This window comes from Balaenoptera ricei, chromosome 1 (assembly GCF_028023285.1).
Source record: "Balaenoptera ricei isolate mBalRic1 chromosome 1, mBalRic1.hap2, whole genome shotgun sequence".
Classification (NCBI taxonomy): domain Eukaryota; kingdom Metazoa; phylum Chordata; class Mammalia; order Artiodactyla; family Balaenopteridae; genus Balaenoptera; species Balaenoptera ricei.
In genome coordinates, this window is record NC_082639.1 from 55,627,830 (window position 1) to 55,649,578 (window position 21,749).

The following is a 21,749-nucleotide window of genomic DNA, read 5'->3' on the forward strand; positions in this document are numbered from 1 at the left end:
TTGTGGCTTGCAGGCTTAGTTGCTCCGTGGCACGTGGGGTCTTCCTGGACCAGGGATCGAACCTGTGGCCCCTGCATTGGCAGGCAGATTCTTAACCACTGCACCACCAGGGAAGTCTGGCTTTCACTCTTAAATTAACCAGTTGATCCTCACAGCAACCCTGTGAAATAAATACTGTCATTATCCCCATTTTGTTGTAGATAAGGACATTTAGGTGTAGAAAGGTTAGGAAATCTGCCTAAAACAACCCGGACACAGCTTGGAAGTGGCACAGCTGGGATGTGAACACAAGCAACCTGGCTCCTATGTCCATGCTTTTATTACTCTCCTACACTGATGAGTTTTAAAACAAAAATGTTTTTGGCACTACCTGGCCTAGAGACAGATAACCTTACATGTCTCAGGAGTCCCTGGCAGAACCACCATTTTAAAGCCTAGTCCTGGGACTTTCCTGGTGGTCCAGTGGTTAAGACTCCACGCTACCAATGCAGGGGGCCTGGGTTCGATCTCTGGTCAGGGAACTAGATCCCACATGCCACAACTAAAAGATCCTGCATGCCACAACTAAAGATCCCACGTACCTCAATGAAGATCCCTCATGCAGCAACAAAGAGTCCGTGTGCTGCAACTAAGACCCGACGGAGCCAAACAAATAAAAATAAATAATTTTTTTTTTTAAAAGCCTAATCCCCCCAAAAATGTGTGTTCCTGGGGAAGAACTTGAGACACTAAGGAAAAGGTAAATCAGGTTCTGAATCCTCCATTTCAGAAGGCAGGAAAGATGTCCGTTTAGGATGGCTAAATTACCACAACCGTAGATGCCTAAAGGAACACAACTTCTTTGATCTGGTAAACTCATTAGGAACATCTCCTTACCTGACACTGGGTAAATGAGGCCTCGTGGCCCACCATGGCCAGGATGAAAGGGCAGCGGAGGCAGGAAGACGAAGGCCTGGCATCAGGTGGGCGGGAGTAGGAACAGTGGACCGGGCAGGTCCTCAAGGCAGGAAAGCCCAGTGGAAGAGAAACTGAGTAGCTGCCTTTAGCCAGACTCCGATGTAACATTCAGTTTGCATGTTTTTGTTTAGATACAGACATGGTCATCATTTACCTGTCTGCTGGCATTACATCAAAGGACTCTTCAGAAGAAGATAAAAAGGCGACTCTCCGTGTCATCAGTGAAGAAAATAGCTTTCTAAACAACTCCGTAATGATTCTCACCTATGCCCTCATGAACGGTAGGTAGTGTTTCGAGATTCTTTTCTTTCAGATGAAAGTTCTGTCTAAGTGCATGCTGCTCTCAAAAAAAATAACGAAGAACCATCTCAGGGTGCTTTGATGAAGGGTATAAGAAGCAGATTCCTTCCCAAGCCCGTCTTTCTCTACCTCCCATGGGTACTCAGGGTGTGTGTTAGGATGTCCCTGTCTCTCCGTCTCTCTCTCTCCGGCCAGCTGCTCATTTCTAAACCGTCACCAGTTATGTGGTCTTGCACAGGATTCTGTACAGCTCCATTTTTTTCACTTCTCCTCATATTCTTGGATTTTGATACTGCATAGAGGTTATTAACTCATCTCATTGATTTAAGAGCAGGAAGCTGAAGTACTGACCTAGATTCTTCTGTATAACCAGGACTGTGAATATCACATTTCCCTGCAGAATCACTACCTGGAGCCTCTTGTGACACTTTCTCCACCTCCCCTTCCTTAGCTGTGTCATTGGAGATGAGAATTATCTACTTGACAGGGTTATTGTGAAGACTAACCCCAACGTACAGTAGGCACCCAGGATGGTGCCAGGCACTTGCTAGGTGCTCATTAAGGTTGATCGTGTTGCTATTAAATCAGACAGTGTGTGAGAGGGTTTAGTAAACTAGCAAATCTGAGGAAATACTCATTATTTTTCCTTCAGCAGTTTAACCATCCTCCAGTCTGATGAAAGCCCAATTTTCCAGCCTCTCTGCTGTGTCATGTCCCACACCTGTTAATACACAGCTCTTTGTCCTCTTCTTTGGGTCCCTTTTCCTCAGTGTTCAAAGTGGCCCCATTCTCTGGTTTTTAAGAGAGCATGTCTTGATCCAGCAGCCCTTCCCACCTATGGGCTTTTATCTCCCCTCTCCACTTTCAGATTTCCATGCAGAACCAGGTGGCTTTAGGGACACTGGTTCTCATTTTTTAATGGTATAAGGATATATATTAGAGACTCATTTTTTAAATGCAGACTCCCAGGCAGTATCTACAGATTTGTACTCAGACCCTCTTAGATGGGGTCCAGGAATCTGTGTTTCGGCCAGCATGATTTTTTTGCAGATATTTTTCTGGACTGCATACACATGGAAGAACACAGGGGCTGGTGTCTAGAGGTTCTCAGTTTCAGTCTCCATTTGCTAGCCATGTGGCTTATGGCAAATTACATAATCTCTTGAGGGCCTCAGTTTTATCTGTAAAATGAAAAGAACAAAGTCTTCATAGGATTGCTGTGATAATAAATGTACAAGATATGTTGTGTTTACTGAGCATGTACCATATACAACATAGTGCACTGAGGTCTTAGAGCTGTAGTACACAAAATCTCTGTCTTCAAGAAGCCCTTGACCCAGTGGAGAAGACAGACAAGGCAGATGAATTAAATGCAATAGTACAGGCGTAAGGAAACATAAAAGGAAGTGATCGTGTCTTTTCCATTCAATTTGAAGGTCTGCCCAGGCAGATACTGAGTAAAGAAATTTTCTTGCTGTCACCCATCTCTTCACTGTTCCTAGATCTTCCCACTGGAGTATCTTGTGCTCTTGCTGTGCCCCTGATAATTCCATTCTTTGAAACTTCTGGTTACTTCCCTCTAACTATTCTCATCTTTTCTCTTTCTCCCCTTAATCTAGCCGGACATATGTCCTCATTGCAAGTTTTCCACCTCTCTGAGAGATATCTCTGAACATTGTTCGTGAGGGTTGACACATTCCCTTAACTCTGTCAATTCAAATAGGGAAGCAGAGCCACTATGAAAATTTTGGTACAACAAATTTATTATCAGAATAAGAGTGTATACTGTTGGTGGGAATATAAATTGGTACAGCCACTATGGAAAACAATATGCAAGTTCCTTAAATAACTAAGACTTGAGCTACCATATGATCTAGCAATCCCACTCCTAGGTTTATATCTGGAAAAGACAAAAACTCTAATTCAAAAAGATACATGCACCCCAATGTTCACAGCAGCGCTATTTATAGTAGCCAAGACATGGAAGCAACCCAAGTGCCCATCAACCGATGATTAGTTTAAGAAGATGTGGTGTAATATATATGGAATCTAAAAAAAACAAACAAACAAAAGGTTCTGAAGAACCTAGGGGCAGGACAGGAATAAAGACGCAGACATAGAGAATGGACTTGAGGACACAGAGAGGGGGAAGGGTAAGCTGGGACAAAGTGAGAGAGTGGCATGGACATATATACACTACCAAATGTAAAATAGCTAGCTAGTGGGAAGCAGCTGCATAGCACAGGGAGATCAGCTCGGTGCTTTGTGACCACCTAGAGGGGTGGGATAGGGAGGGTGGAAGGGAGACGCAAGAGGGAGGAGATATGGGGATATATGTATATGTATAGCTGATTCACTTTATACAGCAGAAACTAACACACCATTGTAAAGCAATTATACTCCAATAAAGATGTTTAAAAAAAAAAGATTTGGTGTATATATACAATGGAATATTTCTCAGCCATAAAAAAGAATGAAATATTGTCATTTGCAGCAACATGGATGAACCTAGAGAATATTATACTGAGTGAAGTAGTCAGACAAAGAAAGACAAATATGAGATCACTTACTTACGTGTGGAATCTTAAAAAATACAAAATTATACATATATATTATGTATTATATATATAATACATATCTATATATAAACAGAAACAGACTCACAGACATAGAAAACACACCAAAGGGGAAAGGGCTTAGGGGGAGGGATAAATTAGGAGTATGGGATTAACAAATAGAAACTACTATACATCAAATAGATAAGCAACAAGGATTTACTGTATAACACAGGGAACTATATTCATTATCTTATAATGGAAAATAATCTGAAAAATATATATGTATATAACTGAATCACTTTGCTGTACCCCTGAAACCAGCACAATATTGTAAATAAACTATACTCCAATTAAAAAAAAGAAGAGTGTACACAATTATGGGGGGACACTGGAAGAGTAAAGATGCAAAAAGAGGAATTGACAACTCAAAGGTTATTAACCAGCTGTGCTCTGGGTGAACAAGTTGGAACTTGCAGGGATTTCTGGAGGCTAGGAACACTGACGACTGCTTAGGAGGTCTGGTGTAGAAGTCTATGAGAGGTTGTTGGCTCTTCATGGCTGCTACCCCTGTGAATTCTCAGTGAAGCATCTGGAGTGGGGTTGCCCTTGGTGAGTATGCCAGCAGTTGGGAAAGGGAACTGAACACACAGCAGAAGAGTGAGACGAACTGCAATATTCTGGTTCCTCTATGTCTGTCTCTTAACATCTCTCTCTTCACCTCTTAAATCTTACAACACTTCACTTTTGGCCACCTTTAACCTGGATGCATAGAAGAAAGGGGATTGTGGGAAATGTAGTTTCCAGCATGACCACATTGACGATGGAATAATCCAGTCTGCCACCCTACTGACTCTACTGCCACCCCTGCATAACATTTCATGATGGAGTGACATAAAAAAATGGAGTGACATAAAGTAACCCAGTCTTTGATATCCTGTACTGTGCTTCTTTGTCCAGTAGATGTTCCTGTTTGTTACTTTTCTTGTACATTTGGAAAGAGCCGTGCAGTGCATGACAAAGAAAGGAAATGTATTTATTGCCTTGAAGTTGTCTCCTTTTATCATTCACCCCTGTGAGTTTATCAAGGGTTGATCAGGGATTGATCAGGGATCAATCACATCTTTTGTGTTGTCTTTTACTCCGGACATGGGAGGTGAGTGTCTTTTACCACTCACCTCCCATGTCAATTCTGTGTCAAGCAAAGGCAACCATAATCTGACTCAGACTTTCCTTTAGCATTGTCTGAGTGGAGCAAAATCCAAATTATTTACATACAGCGTGTGAAGAAAGAAATCATATCCATTAGATCTTGCCGTGACTTTAGAAATGGACTTCCAAGGCTAGAAGTATATATACTTCCTATTTAGAAAAGATAAAGTCACTTAAGGTAGGTGAACCATGAACTCTTCAGATTTTTTAATGACTAAGCAGTTCAAGAACATGAGGCAAAACCTTTTTAAAGCTCATTGGTAGAATCTCAGTAGTGACTGAAATCATTTGAATTTGTTTACAATGGTACCCATATGGGACCAGTTACTAATCCTTTTGACTGTGTTCCAACAATAGCAAACCAAAATTTTTAAAAAGGTTTATTAAATTTATTTTTGTGCTATAGATTACAGATGTTGTAGAACAATTCAGCCCAGTATGCCTGAATCTTTTACAAAAGTTTTAAAACTCTAAACATAAAAAAAGTATATTAAATAAATCAAATCCAGTATTATCCTAACAATATAAAGCATGAAAACATTTGTAATTAAAATGAGCTTAAAGAAACAGTGTTTGGAGACACCACTCAATACAATCCATAATTCTTTCATTTAGTTGCATGAGACTTTGGCAAGTGTTTAACAGGCAAAGAGGTAAGAAATGAAATGGTAAACCTCTATCCTTTAAAACTCTTACAACTTCATCTACTAATTTAAATTAAATGAAAAGTTGTTAATCATTACTTTTGCTTTCAAATATTAAATGCAGAAAAATAATTTAAATTTTATAATTAAACTTTAAGGGAAGAACATCCCTGCTGGATGGGGTTCCTTTATTTACTCACGTGTTTTTCATCATTGCCTTTTGAAGAATTCCTTTGCCCTCTTGACTATTTGAGGAAAGGTCACGCCTCCAGCTTTGTTCATCAGCAGGAACTGGTATCTGTGTCCTGAGTCCACACTGTCTCTGTAAAGACCCCCTTGGCATTGCAAGACCTCATCCAGACCCTTATTAGATCTAAATGGCAAAGTTATTATATGGATATCCACTGTTTTGTTTTACATTGTCTTCCCTTGGCTTCTTATTTTAGATGGGGTGACTGGTTTGAAAGAGCTGGCTTTTCTGAGAGATCTTGCTGAACAGAACTCAGGGAAGTATGGTGTGCTGGACCGGACAGCCTTGCCTGTGATTAAGGGCAGCATGATGGTGCTGAACCAGCTGAGTAACCTGGAGACCACAGTTGGCAGGTTCTATACCAACCTTCCCAACCGGATGATTGATGAAGCTGTCTTTAGCCTCCCCTTCTCTGATGAGATGGGAGATGGTGAGTTTGGAGAAAACTTCCTACTAAAGGAAGGGGGAAAGAAATGGGCATGAGTCAAACAGTAACTTTTAAATGTTGTTCAGTACTTACCATGTGAGCATTAGGGAGTGTGGGCAGGCAAGGAAGTGGGCATCACTTTCTCTGGTCAGAGGATTGTGTAGCCTCCTGCCATTGGTCCAGTTAGCACTGTATTCTAGAGCAGAAATCCCCAGCCCTATTTTTTCCTCATTGCCCTAGCCTCAGTCAACATGGTGGGTATATCTACTAGGGAAGCTTTGTGAGGATTCCCCAATATCTAAAGGTTAGGGAATTTGGAACTAAAGAGTAACTTTGCATAGCAGATGGTAAATAAAAGTCAGAAGTGCTTGGAATTCGGCCTCAAAGACAAGGCAACACAATGTCGTCAAATAGATACAGGCTTGACATGGAGAGGATTTCAAATCCCACTCTACCACTTACGCTGTTGTCCTTGGTAATGTATTTAATCTTGTTAATTCACATCTGGTTATCTGTTCAAAACGTAATGACATCTTTCATGTAATACGTCTTTGAGTTATTAGGTTTATAAGATTATATTACTGCCCAGCATACCTCTCAATAACGATGACTGCTGTTTATTTATTTATTTATTTATTATTTTACTTTTGTTATTATTACTATTATTGTTACCACTATCCTGATGTCACAAGTTACCCATAATACGATGTTGGGTAAAGTGTTTAATCTTCACGTGATTAAACTTTTGGTCTTTAAAGTAGAAAAAATAGGGGCTTCCCTGGTGGCGCAGTGGTTGAGAATCTGCCTGCTAATGCAGGGGACACGGGTTCGAGCCCTGGTCTGGGAAGATCCCACATGCCGCGGAGCGACTAGGCCCGTGAGCCACAATTACTGAGCCTGCGCGTCTAGAGCCTGTGCTCCGCAACAGGAGAGGCCGCGATAGTGAGAGGCCCGCGCACCGCGATGAAGAGTGGCCCCCGCTCACCGCAACTAGAGAGAGCCCTCGCACAGAAACGAAGACCCAACACAGCCATAAGTAAATAAATAAAATAAAAATAAAGTAGAAAAAATAATATTTCCATCAAAGTAGTTGTGAAAATGAAATGCACTAGTATATGTAAAGCATCTAGAACAATGCCAGGCCAACAGTGTGTGCTCACTAAAAATACAGCATTTTTCTTTTCCTCCTCATATTCTTGCTTATCTTTTTCCCCCACATCCTTCCCTCTCTTCTTTCTTGATAGAGAAGGTTGAAGAGGCAGCTAATTACTAGACAGACAGCATCACCATATGAGATCTTGTTTTTATGTTCCATTAACTAGGAATTTTCACAAATAGATATTCAGAGAAAACTCATATATAAAAAGTAATAAGCCTTATAGAGACTGTGTTTTCTAGAAACTAGGTAGACATGGTCTTTCTATAAGGAAGAAATATAGTAGCTACTGCTAACCTCAATTTTTTTATCCTTCCTATTTCTGGCAGGACCAACAGATGTGTATAGAAAAGAAACTCCCACCTTTAGATAAAGTTATTTCCTTTTGTAGGGAAATGTCAAGTCTTAAATGCGAGTGACCTTAATGCCTTAACCAACATGACTGAGTGCCAGTCAAGCATTGTGTCAGACAGTGATGGGCAAGGCACATATCTCACCCTCAACAAGCATTTTAATCTGATAAGAGAAAAACAGATCAATGAATCATGATAATTCTGTGTGAAAGGAACTGAGACAGATGTAGAAAGTGAGTCCTGTACAAGCACAGAGGATTATGCCGTCAAATTCTCTTACCATTAGTGGGATCAGGCAGAGTAGGACCTTTTCTGAAAATTACTCTACCATCCAGAGAGCTACCATGAATGCTTTAAATTAAATTATGTGCAAAGCTGATGCTTTCCAAAGTGTAGTCCTTAGGGCCTGTTTTATGACTCCTACACAGTGAGTTTCAGTGCTTGGTTTACAGGTCTGCTGCATTCCCCTACTTGAGTGTGTCATTTTCATCTTTGTATCTTCAGTCCCTAGAATTACTGGGTGACACCTCCTCTAGCTCCATGACAAGGGGACCCTGAGTCTAGGGAAACTCATGTTTACGTGGCTCTAATTCAAAATCTCCACAGATTCAAATATCAGTTACTGGACATATTTCTTTTAAAATGCAAGTCTGTGTGCTTTAAATTAAAGTAGGGAGGGCGTATGGGTATTTCATTAAGTGTAGGAAGAGCTTAGCATACTTTATTTGCCACAATGGGATAAAGAGTCTTCTGTCCAAATTGCTAATTGAAAAGTAAGACTGCATTTCTTTTATCAGGCTTGCTCTCAGTATGTCCAGAGGAGAATAGAATTTTGAAGTGAGCATCTGGTCTCCGAGTATTTCTGTTGTACTTTACTACTCTATGAAAATGGCTTCAATCTTAGACCAAAGCCCAGGGGAATGTGGTGTGCAGACTGTGACCTCTGTCTCCCTGCTGACCCTCACAGCGCTGCTCCCATCACTTGTAACCCCTTTGTCCAGGGGTACCTGAGTAAAAGCCTCCTCCAAATTGCATTTTTAAAACCTTCTTAGATACCTGTTATTTTTAAAATGTTTTAAAACCAATAGATAGCATTCTAAATGTTGACTACTTAAAGAATGCTTTTGAAATTATAATAGACACCCATTGCATAACTTTTCTTTTTCCTTGTCTTATTGAGATATAATTGACATACAACATAGCATTAGTTTTAGGTGTACAACATAATGATTTGATACATGTATATATTGCAGAATAATTACCCCAGTAAGCTTAGTTAATACCAGCCACCTCACATAGTAATAATTTGCTTCTTGTGTTGAGAAGTTTTAAGATCTACTCTCAGCAACTTTCAAATATGCAATACTGTATTGTTAACTATAGTCCCCGTGCTGTACATCCCCGAACTTATTTATCTTGTAACAGGGCATAACTTTTCACAAGGTTTTTCAGTGTTGCATCCACTTCTTCCTACCAAGTGATGCATTTAATTGGCCTTTGCAATCACAACAACTCAGTAATACTTGGAGTGGACATCAGACATGATTCTCTCTGTAGAAGACTTCAGAGATCCAAATTCCTTTCCTGGGTGTTGACAGAAGAAAGGCTTCCTGATGTGCTGCAAAAGCATGAACGTGTCATCAAGCGCAGGAAAATACAAGAGCAAGATGGAGAGAAACGATCCATCTTTTTGTTCTAAGTTTCATTTAGAGCCATAGGGTTATAGAATTGCTAGGATGCTAGAGATCACTTTGTCTCAGCTCCCCATGTGGTGCATAAAGTGATGCATTCAGAGAGGTGGAACAACTCACCCAGCCCAGCAGTAGAGCTGGAAGGACAGCCCAGCTGGCCTGGGGCTTGAGGCCACTCACTGACCGCTCTTCATGCCCTCTCCTTCTGTACGTCTTCCTCCCCTTGGCTTTTCCCTTTCCCTAATTATCCTACTGTTTTTCTATGGCCTGTGAGCTAAGAATGGTTTTTATATATTTAAAGCTTTGTTGGAAAAGAAACAAAAAAGTATATGCAACAGAGAATATATGGCTCACAATGCTTAAAATACCTACTATCTGACCCTTTACATAAAATTTACAAACTCCTGGCCCAAGTGACTAGAAATACATTCCTTTAGAACCTTAGTGTCTCCTTCTAAGTGGTCAGGTAATAAGATTCTGTACCTTTCTAGGTTTTTTTTTTTCTTGTCATCTTCCTGTTATTTGATAGGGTTCATTAATAAAATATAGTACCTTATAAGCTTTCCTTTATCTGTAATCTCTTTCATTTAACGACCCCTAGAAATTAGTAAGGCCGTTACTACTGTGTCCTTTAAACAGACATGGAGACCAAGGCTCAAAGTTATGTCCAGTGTCACATGTATGATACATAAGGGGCACAGCTGGGCTAGAACCCAGAATTTTAGATTCTTTGTCCAGTGGTCTTTCAGATTCAACTGAATCATCCTCACTTCAGGAAGTAGAACGATGTGTATTAAGTGTTGCTGATATTTTGCACTGATCTGGAATAGCATATCCTTTTAGGTGAAAAAAGAGTGGAAAATATACAAATTCCCTCCATTTAAGTTAACTAAGATATCTGAACCCCCAAAAGGGGGTCTGTTTTCCTCACACTCTAACTCCCTTATGCTGTCTGCAAAGGCAGTGCTTGGTTACTGGATCACACGGAAAACTTTTCTTCAGAGCAAATTGAGACGGCTGATAATAGCCTTCACAATTCCCTTGAGTACAGCGCCAGCCTTTGTTCAGTGCCTTTTCTGCCGTCCTTTGACTATTTTTTGTTTTTAACCCACAGGTTTGATAATGACTGTGAGTAAACCCTGTTATTTTGGAAACCTCCTTCTGGGAATTGTAGGAGTGGATGTGAACTTGGCTTACATCCTTGAAGATGTGACATATTACCAAGATTCTTTGGCTTCCTATACTTTTCTCATAGATGACAAAGGTAATCTGCTAAAATTTAATCATAGGAAAGAATGATTTCTTTAGCATCTTGAAGGAAATCATCTAGACATTCTGATACTAACAAAGTAGGAAAATGATAGTATTGGTAGAAAAACTGTGTGACTAGGACTACTCATATTTCATAGAACACCTCAACGATGGCAGAATGAATCTAAAAGTTTTGCATTTGTTTCTGTGTTGTGTTGAGAGATAGGTAACAGTTATTTTGTAACATCAGGAAATTAGATTTGAGGATTGAATGACACATAGATTGTGATCCTTCGGATCCTTTTTTGGTCTATATTGTTTTCTTTACATTTACTGGAATCAAAGTTTATGTGATAGATTAGAATATTTTATGAAACGAAAACCAAATGACCAGTACCTCAAAAATACTCTTGATGAGGCAGATGTCTGATAATTTAAGGTGTCTTGCTACACTTCCAGAGTTTTATGCAAGAACACATAAAATAAGTTCAGTTTTTTATTGAACTGGTGAGTTACAGACAGAAATTGAGAGTCGGGCAGCCATCCCAGAATATCCCGTATTTCAAACTTGTGATGGGCGCTTTCATCAGAATCAGTACTTCCTACAACATGTTTCCCATAGCATGTGTTTTTGTTTTCTTATTTCAGGGTATACCCTTATGCACCCATCTCTTACCAGGCCATATTTACTATCGGAACCCCCCCTTCATACTGATATCATCCATTATGAAAATATCCCCAAATTTGAGTTGGTTCGGCAAAATATCCTAAGGTAAGGAAAAGATGAGGGTCGTAGTATTTTGTTTTTCTCTGAGAATAGGATCCATTGAGGTCAAATACGAGTGTTTATAATAGGATATAAAACAAGTGTAGAAATTATTTTAATGGTATCAAAAGTGCAATTTTTAATATAAGAGTCGTAGCCAAAATTTTGTTTACTTTGTAAAATAGGTAAGATCTCTCAGAACTGTTATTTGGGGGAAATGTCTTGTAAATCAAATTCTTATGTTCACATTGACTTTAGTTGTAAAATCAGATCTATCTTATCTCATTTTTTAAAATGCTCCAGTTATATCAAGTGGAAAAATTTTGGCAAAATACAAGGGTTAAGTTGAGGACCAGCTCCAGAGCATGCCAAAAAATAGCTTGGCAAAGTAGCGTCCATTCCAAGTTGACAGCACAATCATATACAACGTTTTCTCTTGAAATAAGGAACAGATTGGATTTTTTCCCACCGTGATACATTATTTTGGCAGATGGTAACCTATAGAGAAATGGGTCTTTGTGCTCATTGGTTGTAAATTAATGACTGAGTGATTTGAGACAAGTTGGTCTCTGGAAAGAATTACAACTGGGGGGCAGGGTAGAGAGTAAGGAATGTTTTTTGGTGCAGAGCTGACAGAATGCTTTTACAAAATTGAAAATCTCACATTATCTCTTTCAAAAGTGATGAGCTTCATTGCTTTTCAAAATCAGGAGGTGGTCATTGATTCACAGCATCTTCCCTGCCTTTAATTAAGTGCTTCATTTTATCTTTTGCCTGAAGTATTGCATTCTGTTTGCCAACGCAGCCTCCCTCTGGGCAGCCAGATTATCGCAGTCCCTGTGAACTCAACCCTGTCCTGGCACATAAACAAGCTGAGAGAAACTGGAAAGGAGGCCTACAACGTGAGCTATGCCTGGAAGATGGTGAGTGAGAGGAAACCTCCTTTGCCTGAGGAGCTGCGGGGTGCTGCGTTCTTCCTCATACGGGAATCGTAGGGAACATCGGTCTGATAAGGGTTACTCATCAGTTTTAAAGTGATTGGAAAAAGAAGAGATTCCACAGAAATTTTATCTATTTTTTTTCCTTTTTTGTTTATAAAACCAGTCATTGTTCATGATGAATAAATCAAGCCATATAAAAAATAAAAAAATGACCTCTGCCCTTTCCCCTCCTGACTTTTACCTCCCGTCTCCCAGAGGTAACCACTTTGATCATTTTCCAGAAAATTATGATTCACACACAGGCATGTATCTCTGTGTGTGTATGTGCGTGTGCACACAACTTTAATGGCTCTTTAGTATCACATTTAGTATCACATAGACGGATCAAATTTCTTTTAACAGTCCCCTGTTAATACACATTTAGATTGTGTCCAGTTTTGTTTTTATCGTTTTCAACTCATATTACGGAAGTTGGGAGTTGAAAAGGAGATATGAAACCATAAGTGTCCTCTGTTGATGCCAAGGAAAAGAAAGGTTTAGATTAGAATGTGGATTATTCCCACGTGTCACAAGCAGATTGACAGTGTAGCCGTACCTGTGGCACGCACTTCAGCTTTCTTTCGCTAGCCTTGTTCAGATACTAGGCCTTGAAGAATCATAGAGAAACAGAATCTGACACACACTGTCCATCTTACTTATGTTTTTGTCCTTTAGTTCCTCTTCCAAGCATAGCATAACAATGCTATTATGGGGCCCTAAATACTGTAATTGACTAAAAGAAGAGTGGACTTTGATTTTTTTTTTATCATCAAATATTAATCATTAAACTTAAAATGCAGTCATACTTGAGATTCCCTTGGAGGACCATATCTGGTGTTTTACCTGTTGTTGACTCCAAATGGATCTGTTTATTCATCCATTTAAAAACTGCTTATTGAACGTTGACTGTGAACTAAGAAGAATAAAGAAGAATGATATTGCCTCTGCCCTCATAGAGCATCCAGCTTAGTGGTAGATGCAGAGAATTCAACAACTCTGTACAGTGTCTGCGTAGGAATGACAGGAATTAGGAGTAGCCAACACACCTTCAGACATGACTCTCCTCTGACCTTTCTGTTTGGTTTTCAAAGCATCATGTGGCAAGGGTGATTTCTAAAATGGAAATGAAATTAAACAAAATAATAAAACCATTTGAGAAACTTACGTTTACAAGCCTAATTCTACTGATATTTTACGGATAATGCAGATTTGAAAAAGGTCAAAGTCTATTTTGAAACTCCCTGAGTCAGCTCATTTTCAGGAATTTTTTTGAGAATGATTGCACCATCTGCCCTTATTTTCACAATTATACAATTTTTAAATAAAGTCTAATTGCTTAATTTTTCACATCAGAAAGAGTGAGCCAGACGCCAGAATTCTGAATTGAAAAATACTTTTATATTTGAAATTGGAGATTGCTTATCTTACAGTATATCCTGATTGAAAGCAATTACAGTTACATCCTGGGAAAATATCTATATTAATGTTTATTGGCATTAAAAGAGAAAGAAGGAAATGGAGGCATTTTAAGGCCTTCTTTGTACGGTAAATAAACCTAGTGTTAACATTTTGGAAAGAAGTATTATCTTCTTAAGATGGTCTTTCTTCAGTAATACTGGTAAATTCTGGCTACTCTACTTAGCCAAACGGATATAATCATGTAGTCACTTGAGGTAGAAGTGTTAGTTTTCTCAGAGTTCTGAAATTGTTAAGAACATCACTATTAAGAGAAAAATTAAAGAGGTAATAAATAATGAAATTGAAGTTAAAAAGGCTTGCCTGCTTCCCCAGGAGTAAGAATAAGTATTTTTAAGCTTTTTTTAGTTACACTGGAGGGAGGGGTGAATAGGTACTCTTTTTTGTCCTCAGGAATAAAATGGATTCTTCTACTAAATATAATTTAAATAGATTTCGTTTATGTTGATAATAATAGGTTAAACTGCTTAGCATCTGTAGATATAGCAGATACTGGTGGATTTTTTTCACTGAATTAATTTAAATGTAAAATGAGAGATTACGTTAGCAGTATTAAGTGATTACTACTCTGTCACTGTGTAACCCCAGTCCATCTTTGAGCATATGACGAGGCTCCATGCTGTGACAGAAGGAACTATTGACTATCAGAAGGTATTGCAATATTCCTGTGTTGCACGGTCATGGTTCACTTCAAAACGTGAATCCCATGGACAGTCAGTGATAAAAAACCACTCCCCAGTCATGGAGAGCTCTTCTAGATATATTATACGTAGTTCCTTATTGCAAAGACTGTTTTTTCAGCTAAGAACACAATAGGAAGAAGACCTGTATTGAAATCTGTTTTCCTTTCCAGCTAAAAACTATTTATAGAGTGTTGCTTTTAGATGCTTAGGGTAATTTTTATTTTTTTTTCTCTTACAGAATTGACCCAATTATAAAATTATATTCTGGTCATTCTGGTAAAGTTTTTGCCTTTTGGTTCCTTAGAACATGCAACACAGGAAACAAACTCAAAGGATGACTGCGTGAGATGGGAAGAGGGGAAATAGTAAATGCCACTTCAGAACACTCTGTCACTCTCTAATTTGTTGGGTGGAGGAAGAGGATTAAATTTGCTAATCTAATTGAATATCCTTAGCAGCGGTACTTGAAAGCAATTCCAGGAAGATGCAAATTTCCCCTGTGTTTAAAAAGATTCTGCAACCATCCTCATAACTCCTACATTACACTGAACTCTAACCTGCCTAGTTAAAAAATTTCTCCTTGATCGTTAAGTAAATCCTTTGAGCTGCTTTGGTTCTGACCATCTTTAGTTCTGACTTAGCTGGTTATCACTCTTTTCATTTATTTACAAACCATCTTTTAAATAGATTCTGTTCATCTCTTAATATAATGGACTTAGAGAAGTTTGGCTTTCTTGTATTTTTAAGTCAAGGAGCTGGAACTAAGTAGTTTGACTTGGCTTTTGACTCATTAGTGGTCATTTTTCCCACCAAATTTTATTCAAGCATCCATTATTAGGAGCAAAGTGAATTTGAAAGTACTCCTGTCTCTACATAGGAGTTTAAGTGAGGCCAAGCTACAACACACTTGCCTTTCCTGGTCTGAAAGGACAAGTCAGTCCAGCCTTGCAAGGGAGCTATAGGATTTGCACTTTTCACGAGTCTGAGATCCTAGTCACCTCCAAGCAAGAGAAAAGAAAGCGTTCGTTGGGAATAGAATGAGTAAACCAGATTCTGTATGGGCTGTGTTATATGGATTCACAATTGGCATTTAAAGTAGTCAATTCTCGGAACAGTCATTTCAAAACCAACTGTATATTTTAAAATGCATTTCAAACCCAAACAGAAATAAGTTTTGTATTCTTATGCCATGTCCCAGCTTGTATCCATTAACTTAAATGAGCAAAAGAGGACTAGGGGTAGGTACTGTTTCAAAGGGACTATTTTCTGATCCCTTCATTAGCTCCATAATTTTCTGTTACATTCATTAATTTCCCTCGATCAGAAAGGAAAATAAAAATTAGAAAATGTAATCTTTTGCTAGAGCCATTTTCTACTACCCCATCTTCATGTCTTTCCTTCACTCATCAAATATTTGTCTACGTGGAGTAGAAGACAGAGAGAGCAGAAAATAATGTAGGCAAAGTCGCTATCCCCAGGAACTTTCATTTTTCTGTATTAGAACTTCTTTCTTGATTTTTCCAGGTGCAAGACACTTCCTTCATTCTCTGTATTGTGGTGATACAACCGGAAATACCTGTCAAACAACTGAAGAACCTCAACACTGTCCCCAGCAGCAAGCTGCTGTACCATCGGCTGGACCTCCTGGGCCAGCCTAGCGCTTGTCTCCACTTCAAACAGCTGGCCACTCTAGGTAAAGCCCTGGTGCTTCTCAGCTTCCTTTGTGGTCTTCCTCATAGCAGCTCACCATGAGTATCAGTTTGAATTAAGATGTTGAATACCTGCAGTGCCAGTGTGGGGAGGCAAATGTAAAAACAATTTGAGGGCTTGCCTGGTATCAGGTTCTCCATCAGACACTGAGATGAAGATTTGTGCGTTGGTGATTTGTTAAGGAGGAACTCTCCGAAGAAACTAGGGAGGAAGTGAAGGAAACAGGATAAGGCAGGAGGAGAAAGCAAGCAAGAGTTTGATTTTAAGTGACATTCCAGCCTCAGCCTAATCCTGTGAGGGGCTTTGGAGTGTAAATTACATCGCAGAGTTTGCCCAGACTCAAGAAAGGGAGCTGGACTTTTGTATTCCTTAGTCACTTGCAGCATTCTGCTAGTGCTGGACAAAGAGGTTTTAGCAGCCCAAACAATGTCCATCAAAGAGAGTGACAGGTATGGCCCACTAGAGGCAAGCACACAGATATAGGGATGCAAGGCAGGAGGTGGAGAAATGGTAAAGGGTCTAAGGGTAGCATACCTATATATCTATATAGCGTATCTGTATCTATCACAGGTCCCTGCTTGAAAAGAGCTCAGGAGATAAGCAAATAATTCAAAGGAAGCAAAAGGGAATTTACATGTGTTCTGTGCCCGGTACTTTACATTCATCATCTGAGTTGAACCATTATAGTTGAGGATGTTTGAGTTTATTGAAATACATAACTTTCCCACGGTAACACAGAAAGTAGCAAGGCTGAGATGTGGTTCATGCTTCGTCCATGCCTGATTTGCCCCTTTTACTGCATGCTGCCATGTGCAAGGCACATGCTAGGCACCCATGGTGTATGTTGTCAGTACATCACAGTGCAGTCACAGTACTTTAAAACAGGTATTCTCTTTTTCACTGTTGAAAATACTTAGGGTTCAAAAAGTGAATAAGAATCATTAGACAACTGGAAAACTTAATAGAGGGGCCACAGGTGGGAAGAGGATCAAAGATAGAAGTCGCCAGTCTCTAGGTTCCAAATGAGAGCAGTTGTGTTTGGGTTTCTCTTTTGAATTCCATCCTATAGAGTTTCTGCCTGGATATGAGATCAAGAGAGTAAGTAGGCAGCCTAAGTAGTCTCATCTATGACACACTCCAGTGGTGTGGACAACTTGGAGAGGGCCAGGGATGGCAACTTGGATTTTACATTGTTTGTTTGTTGTAATTTAGGTTTGTGAGGAGGGGGGTTGCCTTCTGTTTCCATACAAAAGAGTATGTATGTCCTTTCATTCATATTTTTAAGAAATGCTTACAGAGGACTTCCCTGGTAGTGCAGTGGTTAAGAATCCACCTGCCAACGCAGGGGGCACGGGTTCGAGCCCTGGTCTGGGAAGATCCCACATGCCGCGGAGCAACTAAGCCCGTGAGCCACAACTACTGAGCCCGCGTGCCACGACTACTGAAGCCCGCGAGCCTAGAGCCTGTGCTCCACAACAAGAGAAGCCACCGCAATGAGAAGCCCACGCACTGCAACGAAGAGTAGCCCCTGCTCACCGCAACTAGAGAAAGCCCACATGTAGCAACGAAGACACAATACAACCAAAAAAAAAAAAGAGTTGTCTTTAAAGAAAAAAAAAAGAAATGCTTACAGGAAAGCTAAGATATGCATGATTCCCTTAGCCACTGTGGGAACAAGCTAAACACTACTACACTACTGCTGGTGCAAGTGAGGTCACTATTTTTATTTTTTTATTCTTTTTAAAAAAATGTTATTGAACTATAGTTGATTTACAAGGTCATTCTTTTTAAATTTGAGACAGTGAAGTGCAGCAGTTTTTCTTGATGAGAAAAAAGCTCAAGCCTAGATTTTTTATTTCCTTTGGATAATCGCTCATAGCTACACTGTCCAATATGGTCGGCACTAGCCACATGTGGCTTTTGAGCACTTAAAATGTGACTAGACCAAGTTGAGATTTACTGTAAGTATAAAATACATGCTTAATTTTTTGTATTGATTACATGTTAAAGTGATAATGTTTTGGATATATTGGCGTCTATAAAATATACTAGTAAAATTAATTTAACCTCTTTGGTTTTGCTTTTCTTCATGTGGCTACTGGAAAATTTTATGTTACAGTTGAGGATTGCATTGTATTTCAATTGGACAGTGCTGCCTCACAGAGATGCCCAGAAAACGTAGAGCTTTATCAGCTCCCATACTTTACATAGGACTAGTGGGCTGATCCTGGGGCACACAGACAGACCTTATGCCAGTGTCTGACTTTAAACGGGTGCTCTTTCCACTGTACCACCCAACTTCACTTTGGCCATAGAACTCCCCCAGAACAATGTGTGGAGAAGTTTAGTAACAGTTGGTAATGAAAATGAAGCAGGATAATTGAAATATTTTTAAAAAGAAATGGAAAATAAAGGAAACAGTGGCAAATAAGTGGTTTCCATCTACTTTCATTGATGATGGGGATTTTGAGGTAAGGTATTAAATGTACGTCAGAGCTCCCTTCAAGCGGGCTGAAGGAGGGGACATTGTCTTTCTTGGTACACAAAGAGGCAAAGAGGAATTTTAAAAGAGTATATCATCCAGTGCAATTAAGTACACAAGTATGTATATAAGTACTATGTATCTTATGTAAATTAGAGCTATGTGTCTAGCTCCTGGCCATAAAGCTTTGGGTCCTGTATATTGGTTTTTTCTCTCCTTCAATCCATGTCACTACAGGAAAGGCCCACTCCCCAAGGTGTCTCTCCTTCCCTTCCTCTGGCCCAACTCTTTTGTCCCTGAGACATTTCTTATATTATTGTGTTGTTCCAGTATTGTTGTTTTCCTCTTTTTTCTTTATCCTTGTCTCTCCAATTGGGTCCTAAGCTCTTTGAGTTCCAGGACAGTCCTCTCTCTCTGGCACATCCTTGCACGGAGGACGCCATGAGCATATACACATGAATTCACTGCTAGGCAACCTAATTTTTTTAAGCCTCTGGCTTTCTACTCCTTGATATGCATATAATAATAACTCCCAAGCTATGCCATGATGATATGAAAGTTAAAGGAGACATAGCATTACTGGAAGCATTGTCTTCTGGTAAAGGAAGACTAGGTAATTCTGACCCATCCTGCTGGGTTCAACCAAAAATCCTGGATGGAACCTTTTTTAAATCTTTTGAAAAGTATCAGAGAACTAACCTAATCGGTAGTGGACCTAAGTCTAGGAGAATATAAGAACCCAGAGAAGGAAGCCAACCCCTAAAGCTGCTTTTACAGTGCACATATTTATCAATACAGAAGAAACAACTGTGAAATTGTGCTTTAGGTAGCTCCTTAGGGCTAGGGAGAGAGGCAAAAATGAAATCCAAGGTTCTCAAAAGGTGAAGACTGAAAAGGAAACTCCTCCCTTCCACACACACATACATGCTTTTAGCAGAGGTCCCAAAGGACTACATCTTTAGGGTAAGGGTGAATTGGAACTAAATCAGCCTTTGACATGGGATTCCTGTCATCTGAGTTGTCTAAGGAACCTCAAGCGTTCACTCATCGTGGACTTGTTGAATACCAAAGTCTCCCAGTATAGCACTTAGGCCAGTATCCTGTCTCCTTATTGGGAACTGTTTCCATCTTACCATCCTGCCTCACCTTGGTGTGCAGCACAAGATGCAATATCCTTTCTAGAGGAAGATATTCCCATCCTGTTAAGCCTCAGCATTTCCTACAAATTTGTTAAGTACAGTGTCCAGTCAGCGATAACCAGGCCACAAGGAAACAAAACACTGTGAGTGAGAACTAACAAAGGAATAGAAAAGGACCCACAGATTTAAATGAGATACGACATGTGATAGTGCTTTCTAACGCTTTTAAAAATATACGATTGAAGAGTAAAATTTCAGAGACAAAGATGTAGTGTTTTTGTTTCAAAATGTAATTCATTGCAAGGATTTCTGTCGTAAATAGGGAGCTGGGCTTTTCCTCTTAGATAAGACCAACAATTAAATATGTGTATATTAACTACTCCGTTTCCATAGATTTTGTTTATGCCATGTTTGGCTGTCCCCATCTGTGAGAAGAATTTTTTTAGTTGATTTTTGCGTCGACTCCGCTATTCCATTTTTCCTTCTTCCTCGATAATCATACTAATAGGAACAATAAGAGTTAACACTTCCAGAAGCACTTGAGTTGTGCAAGCTCTGTTCTAAATACTTTACATTTAGTAAATCGTTTGCTTTGCGTATATTAACTAATATAATGCCATAACTCTGTAAGGTCGGCGCTGCTATTTCCCCCACTTTGCAGACGATAAAAACATCACAGGTATTACAACTTGCCCAGCATCACACAGCCCGGAAATGGTGGAGCCCAGGCTCAACCCAGTCTGACTCCATGTCATATGCTGCCTCCTTGACCCTAATAAGTGTAGGATATTATACGTAGACCTGAGCTATGTTGACTATTTGTCATTCTCAGCCCTTGGATCTCTTCAGGTTCACTCAGGACTGTAAGCTCCCTGCAGGGAGAGGATCTGACTTTTTTCCTTCCCCGCTCCTTCCAGCGTGGAGTTCTCTGCTTTCCTTACAGAGGACTTTAAGCCACCACAGCTGACCGATGGGCAGAGACTTCGCCATGCTTTTGTTTGGGCCTGAGATGCAGGCTGCGTGTTCTCGGGCCTGAGATGCAGCCTCCGTGTTCTCAAGCCTGCTTTGTTTGCTTCTCTCTCAGAAAGTCCAACCGTCATGCTGTCTGCTGGCAGCTTTTCCTCCCCCTATGAGCACCTCAGCCAGCCAGAGACAAAGCGCATGGTGGAACACTACACAGCCTATCTCAGCGACAACACCCGCCTCATTGCTAACCCGGGGCTCAAAGTGAGTGCTGTCCCGGGGCTGCATTTCTGCTGCACCCCTCCACAGGCCTGGGAGGGGGTTCTGGTAGGGAACCTTTGAAGTGGGAAGCCGAGCCCTGGATCTGTGCCTCTCAGCTGGAGAGCCAGAAAGGCAGAGTGTGTGGCCCAGGGGAGGCTGGCCGGCGAGGACCCTTCTGATGGATTAAGAAGCCCTGTGGGCCAGATGAAGAATCTCTTTCAGGCCTTAGATGCACTAGGGGCTTTCTAGGTAGGGGGGTGTGAGTTAGAGACCAGTGAAACTTTCCCAGCCCCATTTTTCCCAGGGGAATGAAGTAAAGTGCCCCTACTGTCTGTTGAGATAAATATGATGCAGTTTAAGAAGCAGAGATTTAGGGGGTGTGTGTACACGTGTTTGTATGTGTGTCTGGGTGTGTATTTAATGCTGCATTATAGGCTCTTTCCTCTTAAACACAGAAAGCCTAGCTAGGATGAACAATTAAGTAAATCACACG

The 21,749-nt window shown here is 40.1% G+C and overlaps 1 protein-coding gene across 2 annotated transcripts in view; it reads left to right on the forward strand.

Moving 5' to 3' along the window:
- CACHD1 (cache domain containing 1) overlaps window positions 1-21,749 on the forward strand; it is a 210,493-nt gene that overhangs the window by 158,237 nt on the left and 30,507 nt on the right. For both annotated transcript variants that reach the window (XM_059924016.1, XM_059924013.1), the window contains exons 8-14: window positions 1,089-1,238; window positions 6,115-6,348; window positions 10,660-10,809; window positions 11,445-11,568; window positions 12,368-12,485; window positions 16,226-16,394; window positions 21,117-21,259. In XM_059924016.1, coding sequence (XP_059779999.1) covers window positions 1,089-1,238; window positions 6,115-6,348; window positions 10,660-10,809; window positions 11,445-11,568; window positions 12,368-12,485; window positions 16,226-16,394; window positions 21,117-21,259 — 1,088 coding nt within the window. The remainder of the gene's footprint in view (window positions 1-1,088; window positions 1,239-6,114; window positions 6,349-10,659; window positions 10,810-11,444; window positions 11,569-12,367; window positions 12,486-16,225; window positions 16,395-21,116; window positions 21,260-21,749) is intronic.